At 36.7% G+C, this 10,631-nt stretch overlaps 1 protein-coding gene across 3 annotated transcripts in view; it reads left to right on the top strand.

Annotated features, from left to right (window-relative positions):
- LOC107553009 (coiled-coil domain-containing protein 6-like) overlaps nt 1-10,175 on the top strand; it is a 17,148-nt gene extending 6,973 nt beyond the window's left edge. The window contains exons 5-7 of one of the 3 annotated variants that reach the window (XM_016235086.1): nt 3,370-3,491; nt 8,560-9,225; nt 9,654-10,175. In XM_016235086.1, coding sequence (XP_016090572.1) covers nt 3,370-3,491; nt 8,560-8,739 — 302 coding nt within the window. In that variant the 3' untranslated portion in view covers nt 8,740-9,225; nt 9,654-10,175. Of the gene's footprint in view, nt 1-3,369; nt 3,492-8,559; nt 9,226-9,262 lie in introns of those variants that run through there. The other 2 variants (XM_016235094.1, XM_016235100.1) reach the window with 2 other exon arrangements.
- Nucleotides 10,176-10,631: the final 456 nt, after the last annotated feature.

The following is a 10,631-nucleotide window of genomic DNA, read 5'->3' as shown; positions in this document are numbered from 1 at the left end:
AAAAAAAATACAGTGAAAATATTGAAATTAATACAATTTTAAATAACTTTTCCATTGTAATTTTAAAAAAATGTAATCTATACCTGTAATGGCAAAGCTGAATTTTCAGCAGTCATTACTCCAGTCTTCAGTGTTGCATGATCCTTAAGAAATCAATCTCATATGCTGATTTGGTGCTTAAGAAAACAGTGCTGTTGTGGAAATATTTTTTCATGATTCTTTAATGATTCTTTGAATAGAAAGTTGAAAGGAACAGCATTTATTCGAAATATAAATAATTAGTAACATTGTAAATGTCTGTACTGCATTTACTGCTTGATCAATTTTATGTGTTCTTGATGAATAAGTATTAATTTCTTTAAAAAAATTACTAACCCCAAACTTTTGAATGGTAGTGCTAAAAACAATATTAACAATTAAAATTTGGCCCTGTATGGCAGAGTTTTATACTAATAGTTAGCATTGTCTTTTATCCATCTACCATTGTCTCTTTCTCATTGATTATATTTCAGTCTTTTATAGCTTGCAAACATTTTTTTTCCATGATGTATTGAGTTTTGAACGTTGTTGCAAATTCATCTGGTTAAAATATGTTGCTATGGTAATGCAACACAAGCAAATATGCATGAGCATTTAAAATAGTTACCATGAAGAATGAATTATCATGTTATCGTTTGTAAGGACACAAGGAAAAAAAAATGTGGCACCAAAACGTCACTTTGAATCACAGCTCATTTGGGGTGATCGATTGAAATTTTTCCTCCGGTTCTCCGAAACGGATGTAAGAAGCATAATCACTGGCACCGCACGTGAAAAATAATTTCCCGACTGAGAAAATGCACGTGAACTCAAGTCGGAAAGACCAGTCAAATGCTTCCTTTTGTTATCTGTTGAGGCTTCTTGTCACAGAGTGAGGCAGAAAATATGTTCCATATGCTACTTTAAAAAGAATACATCTATTAGCAATAGATTATAAATTAGGGTGACCATACGTCCTCTTTTCCCCGGACAGGTCCTCTTTTTGGACCTACAAAAATGCGTCCGGCCGGGATTTCTTAATTGCCCAAAATGTCAGGGATTCGGCTTTTTTCTTAATCTAGCTCCCGCTGAATCTCTGACCATTGCCGCCTGCTCCCGCAACATGTTTCGCTCCCGCAATTTTCGTGTCCACTCCTTTAAACATTCTAATATTGTATATAATTTTGGCGCATCAGGGAGCCGCTCTCAGTATGCTGAGTATAAAATAGTATAAAATTATTTTGAATGAGCATTTGCGCTGTTTACTTTCACTTTCGATTTCGCGATCACATGCACTCTGTGTAAAGGGAGCACATCTTACAAGATCAGATTTTTGTCAATTAGCTCAGGATCTGTTGAGCAGCAAATACTCAAGCATGGTCTTGTCAGTCATCTCTCCTTATTCTCGACCTGTGATCAGTCAAAACTGACTCCTGCAGCTCTTGTTGGATGCAGGGTTGCCATGTCCGCGTTTTTTCCACAGAATTGGGCTACTTTTAAACTGTTGCCATGGGTTGATTTTCCCAAGTGGGTTAAAGGTTTGAAATATTGTATAAATTACATTTGACTGAAATGCTTGAATTGAAACATTCTGCATTCTACCTATGATAAAACTTTCATGGACTTCTACGTTAACTGTTCCCTCCTGGTGGAATGACCTGCCCAGCTCAATCCAAGAGTCCTTAATATTTTCAAGAAACGTCTAAAAACACATCTCTTTCATATTCATTTGACCCTCTAACTCTAGCACTCTCTATTCTAATGCTACTTCTAATTTTATCTGCTTGTTTTTTTTTTTAATTAAAAAAACTTGATCCTCTAAAATTTGCTCTCTCTATTCTATTTCTATTCTAACTACTTGTTTTATTTATAAAGAAAAATTTGCCTCTAACACTAGCATTGTCTTTTCTTTCGCTATTCTTTAATAAGTATTGGTTCAGGCACCAGAACCGTTTTAAAAGTATCGATTTGGCACCGGTATCGGAAAAAAAAAACGATACCTAACCCTACTGTGCAGTGATGTGAAGTTATATTAGGTCATAGTCTTGCTTTCTTATTCTGAGATTAAACCTATAAATGAGGGCTAACCTTTGAAGTCTTCATAAAGAATCTTTCAAATTGCTGGTGCTATAGATATTTTATGGGATTTAATTTTGCTTCAGGTATTGTAGGAATTGATGAACACAATAGATAAACTAGGTAATATAGTAAAATAATCTTTAATAATAATAATAAAAAACCTTGAACAAGTATATCAAGTTATGCAATTCATTGTTGAAAAACAAGATTAATGTTGATAAGTTATTTAATCAGAAAAACTCAACGTTTTGTTTAATGCTGGTTTTTAATAACAGTTTTAATGGGTTGCATCATGTAAAACATGTTTGCTCTATTTTTTAAATGGCCTCATAGAATTTAGATATGCATGATGAAAAGTATAACACTGCTTATTTGATGGTGTGAAAGTCAAATTAGGAAGGCTGAGCCAATCTAGTTCTTTCAGTTCTTTCATTAGGTTTCTCTGCTGAGTCCAATTTCTTTTCTTTCGCTATTCTTTAATAAGTATTGGTTCAGGCACCAGAACCGTTTTAAAAGTATCGATTTGGCACCGGTATCGGAAAAAAAAAACGATACCTAACCCTACTGTACAGTGATGTGAAGTTATATTAGGTCATAGTCTTGCTTTCTCATTCTGAGATTAAACCTATAAATGAGGGCTAACCTTTGAAGTCTTCATAAAGAATCTTTCAAATTGCTGGTGCTATAGATATTTTATGGGATTTAATTTTGCTTCAGGTATTGTAGGAATTGATGAACACAATAGATAATCTAGGTAATATAGTAAAATAATCTTTAATAATAATAAAAAAAACCTTGAACAAGTATATCAAGTTATGCAATTCATTGTTGAAAAACAAGATTAATGTTGATAAGTTATTTAATCAGAAAAACTCAACGTTTTGTTTAATGCTGGTTTTTAATAACAGTTTTAATGGGTTGCATCATGTAAAACATGTTTGCTCTATTTTTTAAATGGCCTCATAGAATTTAGATATGCATGATGAAAAGTATAACACTGCTTATTTGATGGTGTGAAAGTCAAATTAGGAAGGCTGAGCCAATCTAGTTCTTTCAGTTCTTTCATTAGGTTTCTCTGCTGAGTCCAATTATTTATAAATTTTTCCATGATCCCAGAGGAGTTATATACTTCGCTATTTATATTTGTTCTGCATACTGCAATTATGGTGGGCCAGGCTTCATTGTTTGTTTGGAAATCTTGGCATGTTACAAAATAAACAGCATAAAGGACCTCACCAAAACTGATTAGCAGATGCTCTTTCACCATTCCAGGTTTGTCGTACGCTAGTCACACGGTTGGTTTCACCCCTCCGGCGACGCTGAGCCGAGCACCACTCCCCCACTACACGTCTCCCGGGCTACACATCCACCCAGGGCCCTCGCACGGTGTACAGGTGCCTACACACACTATACACACGTCCAGCATGTATAAACACACTCACTCTCTGCTCAAGCTCATGTTGATGATGAGCAAGATGTTTACATGCAGGAAGCAGAGTGTATCATGGACAGCCTGTTTTTAGTTAAGATCCATTGTAATGCCATTCAGCTGAATTGAAAACAACACATTTGATGACTCATCTGTGAGTCCCCTGTGACACTTGACCTCAGAATGCTCTTCCTCATCCCCATTGTGCGTCTAATTTAATATAGACCTGTACCATGAATCCTCAGCCATCCAAATAAGATAACGCTCAAAAACTGCGTCCTGACTTTCTGTGTACCTTGCAGTGTATTCTGACCTGTTAGATGGAGAGATACTCCACCCAAACCTTGTCATCTTATCGATCACAAACAGAAAGGTGCCATGTGTTGTACTGTGTAAACGAGATATTAAGGTATATTACAATGCAGAAACCCAGATAAGATAAACTCACTGAACAAAATCGCCCAACGTGTGTTTGTGCATACAGGTAATGATGCCTACATTTTTTATTTTAAATTTGCACAAGTTTCACCCTTTAAATTCACGTTTCTCAAGGAATGTTTCCAAAAAAAAAAAAAAGTATTCTGATGAATTGACATGGTTTATTCTTTAATCTTGCCACTGATTTTGGTGGATTAAAGATTTAATATTTAGTGTAAAAAAACATTTATTCCTCACACTCAGTATTAGGTAAGAAAGTAGTCAAATGGTAGTAATGGTTACGAATGTCAAACAAAGTGGTTTAAAAATTACTTTAAGGCTGTTTTCTATTTGTGTGTCAGGACCAGGTTCATGCCAGCACAGACAAGACCTGGACATTCTTTCATCACACTATCATTCATGGCAGCTCTAGAGTAATTGAGGTCATACTGTAGCTATTGATTTCCAAATGAAAGGTCTACTTCCTGAATTTAAACATTTCTTGTTATCAATGTTGAAAACAGCTATGCTGCTTAATATTTTTGTGGAAACTTGGGTAAATATTTTTATTCTTTGAGAAGAAAGTTCAAAATAATTTTTTTTTTTTTTATATAAAACAAAAGACCTCAGACTTTTGAATGGTTTTGTATATTGCCTTTTCAAGCTATTTAGTAACATTTGAGATAAATAGCAACTGCAACGTGGATTTAGTGTGTCACTTAATGTTAGCTAGCAGATAAATAAGTTAGCTATAATTGCACAGCAATGAAGTAACCATTTCAACCGGTCTCAATTTCAGCTTATGTATGTTCCGCAACACCCTCTGGATATTGTCCAGTTGAGTGGGGGCCAACAATGTAAGACTAGCCATGTTGCAGCAGCAGTTAGTCCAGCCTCATGTTTGTCTGTTGCACCAATATGACCCCTCTATTTACCAGCAGAGACTTTGATGAAGGGACTGACTAGGTAAGCACGTTACATAACCTCAGCATTGCCATCCCTTAATGGCTCATTGCAAGTTTTACCATAGCCATCTAAATAACCAAAAACATCAACAAGACTTTTGCTGTTTCCGATTGCTCATCACATTTCACAAGATTTTGAGTTTGTAACCAATTGAAATATTCTATGCATACTGCAGAGGTAGTTTATTGAGACAAAGAAATCCAAAAGTCAGAGTATTTCGGTGTAAGTTTTGCTAAGTCATGACACTAATTCGCTAATTCATGTCACTCATTATTTTTGCCTCTTTTTGCTTTCCTAATACCCATTTGAACGTTGTGGATTATATTTTGGCTATAGCAACAGTGATCTGTTTGTTATAGCGAAAAGCATTTGGCTCACTTTCATGTCCCGCAGTGCCTTGAACAAGTCAGCTTGTTTTGATAAACCAGGAGTGACAGCAGAGCCAGACCCTTCCAGCACACTCAGAGGGGTCACATTTGCACTTTCACACTCAGTTTGCACATGTAAACACACTCATATGTCAAATAAACTAGGGAAGATTATACCAATGACCATTTCATGTGTAAATTTTAGCATAGTTTTGTTTAGCAAAAGCGTGACCAGTCAGAAAGTACAACTATTGAACCGTTTAATCTTTTTTTCACCAGACATGTCATATTTGGGATTTCAAAATTGCCTAAAATGTCTGGGTTTTGGCTTTGTTTTCCTGTTGTTGTGTTCTCAGTCCTCATACATTACTGATGAAATTGAAACCACATACTAGTATGCTATTTCACATATGCTATCACATACAGGTGCATCTCAATAAATTAGAATGTCATGGAAAAGTTCATTTATTTCAGTAATTCAACTCAAATTGTGAAACTCGTGTATTAAATAATTTCAATGCACACAGACTGAAGTAGTTTAAGTCTTTGGTTCTTTTAATTGTGATGATTTTGGTTCACATTTAACAAAAACCCACCAATTTACTATCTCAACAAATTAGAATATGGTGACATGCCAATCAGCTAATCAACTCAAAACACCTGCAAAGGTTTCCTGAGCCTTCAAAATTGTCTCTCAGTTTTGTTCACTAGGCTACACAATCATGGGGAAGACTGCTGATCTGACACTTCACAAGGAGGGTAAGCCACAAACATTCATTGCCAAAGAAGCTGGCTGTTCAGAGTGCTGTATCCAAGCATGTTAACAGAAAGTTGAGTGGAAGGAAAAAGTGTGGAAGAAAAAGATGCACAACCAACCGAGAGAACCGCAGCCTTATGAGGATTGTCAAGCAAAATCGATTCAAGAATTTGAGTGAACTTCACAAGGAATGGACTGAGGCTGGGGTCAAGGCATCAAGAGCCACCACACACAGACGTGTCAAGGAATTTGGCTACAGTTGTCATATTCCTCTTGTTAAGCCACTCCTGACATTTATTCCTCACACTCAGTATTAGGTAAGAAAGTAGTCAAATGGTAGTAATGGTTACGAATGTCAAACAAAGTGGTTTAAAAATTACTTTAAGGCTGTTTTCTATTTGTGTGTCAGGACCAGGTTCATGCCAGCACAGACAAGACCTGGACATTCTTTCATCACACTATCATTCATGGCAGCTCTAGAGTAATTGAGGTCATACTGTAGCTATTGATTTCCAAATGAAAGGTCTACTTCCTGAATTTAAACATTTCTTGTTATCAATGTTGAAAACAGCTATGCTGCTTAATATTTTTGTGGAAACTTGGGTAAATATTTTTATTCTTTGAGAAGAAAGTTCAAAATAACTTTTTTTTTTTTTTTTTTATATAAAACAAAAGACCTCAGACTTTTGAATGGTTTTGTATATTGCCTTTTCAAGCTATTTAGTAACATTTGAGATAAATAGCAACTGCAACGTGGATTTAGTGTGTCACTTAATGTTAGCTAGCAGATAAATAAGTTAGCTATAATTGCACAGCAATGAAGTAACCATTTCAACCGGTCTCAATTTCAGCTTATGTATGTTCCGCAACACCCTCTGGATATTGTCCAGTTGAGTGGGGGCCAACAATGTAAGACTAGCCATGTTGCAGCAGCAGTTAGTCCAGCCTCATGTTTGTCTGTTGCACCAATATGACCCCTCTATTTACCAGCAGAGACTTTGATGAAGGGACTGACTAGGTAAGCACGTTACATAACCTCAGCATTGCCATCCCTTAATGGCTCATTGCAAGTTTTACCATAGCCATCTAAATAACCAAAAACATCAACAAGACTTTTGCTGTTTCCGATTGCTCATCACATTTCACAAGATTTTGAGTTTGTAACCAATTGAAATATTCTATGCATACTGCAGAGGTAGTTTATTGAGACAAAGAAATCCAAAAGTCAGAGTATTTCGGTGTAAGTTTTGCTAAGTCATGACACTAATTCGCTAATTCATGTCACTCATTATTTTTGCCTCTTTTTGCTTTCCTAATACCCATTTGAACGTTGTGGATTATATTTTGGCTATAGCAACAGTGATCTGTTTGTTATAGCGAAAAGCATTTGGCTCACTTTCATGTCCCGCAGTGCCTTGAACAAGTCAGCTTGTTTTGATAAACCAGGAGTGACAGCAGAGCCAGACCCTTCCAGCACACTCAGAGGGGTCACATTTGCACTTTCACACTCAGTTTGCACATGTAAATACACTTACTGTATGTCAAATAATCTAGGGGCGATGATACCAATGACCATTTAATGTAAATTTTAGCATTGTTTTGTTTAGCAAAAGCATGACCAGAATTGTCAGAAAGTACAACTGTTGAATTGTATGATGACCGTACTTCCTCTGCTCCCCAGACATGTCATGGTCGAGATTTCAAAATTGCCTAAAATGTCCGTGTTTTGACTTTGTTTTCCTATTGACATGGTCTCTACAGTCCTCATATATTATTTCTAAGATCGAAACCACATGCTAGCATGCTATTCTTATGCAGTAAGTGCAAGAGTACTAAGCGTAATGTACTAGTATGTAGTCCTGAATTTAGCATATATGTACCTGTATTTGCTTTGCTTTGAGCATTCGCTGTAGATCCTACCTTCTCGCATGCCAAGATTGGTCGATTATGCCTGCACGCTATTGGTCAAACTACTTTTCAGTCATTACTTTCAGTAAATATGAAAACAAAGTGAAAACCCGGATATTTAAGGACATTTAGCAGATGTTATGAATTACACTCCCATTAAAAGGTTTGGGGTCAGTTAGATTTTTTTCGTGAATGTTTTTGAAAAAAAAAAAGTATCTTATGCTCACCTAGCCTAAATGTAATTTTTAAAAAGCAATTCATTTCTGTGGTGACAGCTGAATTTTCTGCAGCCAAAACTCCAGACTTCAGGGTCACATGATTCTTCTGAAATCATTCTAATATCCTTATTTGGTGCTTAAAAAACCCTTTGTCTTAAGCAGCACAACTGATTTCAACATTAATAATAATCATATTTTTAAAGAAACTGATATTCTTTTATTTCAGGAATCTTGATAAAATGTTCAAAAGAACACCGTTTATTTGAAATACAATTTTAATCAAATCTGTTTACTGTCACTTTTGCGTCCTTGCTGAATTAAAAGTATTTAAAAAAACTTGCTGACCCCTTATTGTATATCACATCATGAGCTTGTCTTGTATTTCCTCCCCTCATACAGAGGCCATCCCCAAGGAGAAGCACCAGCCCAGATAAGTTCAAGCGTCCGACGCCGCCTCCATCCCCAAACACACACTTTGGAGCACAGCACCATCCACCACCACCTCCACCCGCACAGCCGATGATTCAGTCAGGCTCCTCCCACTCTGTGACATCACAGAACCCCCCCTCTCAGCCTTAATGCATGCACCGTGCGCTACCTTAAGCTAGGCCGCTTCAAGCTAGGCCACACTACTACTACAATGACAACAACTCTGTGATCCTCCACTGGGCAAAGGTTGGAAGGGATTGGAGTGAATATGGAATTAGAGTACAGTTGAACTGGGGAGCAAAAGAACTGGGAATGTGAAAAGGAAGAAAGTGTAGATGCTTGGCCCAACTGACAGATCCATAACCAGCCCCATGCCGTTAAATTTTGTTATTCTTACTGTGTTTTTTTTTCTCTAAAGTGATCAAGCTGTTTTGGGAAAGGTTAGGAAGATCGTTCGAGAGGGTTGACAGCTGCTTATGCCTGCATTTTTTTGGGGGGGGAAGTCTTTCCCCAGCCCTCATGTAATCTTATTTGTTTTAACAGATTTACTGTTAAATGTAATCTAAATTTTCCATTTAATGACTCAACGCTCAATTGGATAAATCTGTCCTCTCATATGAGTGCATCTTCACAGAGGTTGAGAGAAATCCCCGTGATCCTCCACTGGGCAAAGGTTGGAAGGGATTGGAGTGAATATGGAATTAGAGTACAGTTGAACTGGGGAGCGAAAGAACTGGGAATGTGAAAAGGAAGAAAGTGTAGATGCTTGGCCCAACTGACAGATCCATAACCAGCCCCATGCCGTTAAATTTTGTTATTCTTACTGTGTTTTTTTTTTCTCTAAAGTGATCAAGCTGTTTTGGGAAAGGTTAGGAAGATCGTTCGAGAGGGTTGACAGCTGCTTATGCCTGCATTTTTTTGGGGGGGGAAGTCTTTCCCCAGCCCTCATGTAATCTTATTTGTTTTAACAGATTTACTGTTAAATGTAATCTAAATTTTCCATTTAATGACTCAACGCTCAATTGGATAAATCTGTCCTCTCATATGAGTGCATCTTCACAGAGGTTGAGAGAAATCCCAGCACATTTGCCGTGGGGTAAAACAATTTTCTTTTGTTTTATTGTCTGTCTGTTAGTTTTAGGCTGTTTTTGTTTGTAAAACAGATGTGTGTGCGTGTGGCTTATTGGCAGCATGTAGATGGTAAAGGGACAGACAGACTGAAATGTACTGAAACAGCACTTGTTGCCTCTCTGCGTGTGTATTATAGTGGGATTATAGTGTTTGTGTGTCTGCACAGCCGTAGAGGTTTCCCACGACTGCTGGTCGGGGACCAGTCTCCCTGCTAGAATCCATACATGACCCACTACGAAAACAGTCAATACTGGTTTCTGATCAGCAGCTCAACCTCTCTCAGAGCCCTCACTGTGAAGGGAGTGCCCTGAACACTTATTCAGATGGGGAATTTTGCTTAATGCCAATGTCATATAACACCCAAACATGAACCAACCTGTTGATGCAACAAAACAAGGTACTGTTGAACAATTAACTCAACATGATTAAATGCTTGTACAAAAAAAAAGTGTTTTATTTGACCTGAAATGTGTGCAAGTTATTGAACTTCAGCTTATAAAGCTGTGGTATGCGTTTTAACCTCACTGAATATTTTTAAAGATATTGTGATTTCGAAGGTTTTTTATTTTATTTTTCAGTCAGATCCTGGGGGAAGGATTCAGAAGTCATAAGTGATAGGTCACGTTTCCTGCTATTTTGACAGCTTTTTGAGATGCACTACAGGGTTTCTGTTGAGTCCAAAAGTTAAATATTTTAAATATTTAATTTTTTACTCTTTTTTTTTAAACTCATCTTATTGTAGCCAGGTCCCCTAAACAGGTCTGTTTCTGTGAAGAAATACTTTAATTGATATATTGCTTATTGATTTGTAATGATTAAAAGGTGATGGGTTTATTTCAAATCTAAAATTTTAGAGGAAACGATGTGAAAATCATATGATAAAAACTAAATATATACTAGTTCAGTTAGTA

This window comes from Sinocyclocheilus grahami, unplaced genomic scaffold, assembly GCF_001515645.1.
Source record: "Sinocyclocheilus grahami isolate Dianchi unplaced genomic scaffold, SAMN03320097.WGS_v1.1 scaffold18.1, whole genome shotgun sequence".
Taxonomy (NCBI): domain Eukaryota; kingdom Metazoa; phylum Chordata; class Actinopteri; order Cypriniformes; family Cyprinidae; genus Sinocyclocheilus; species Sinocyclocheilus grahami.
This window is presented reverse-complemented; position numbering and strand designations above follow the sequence as displayed.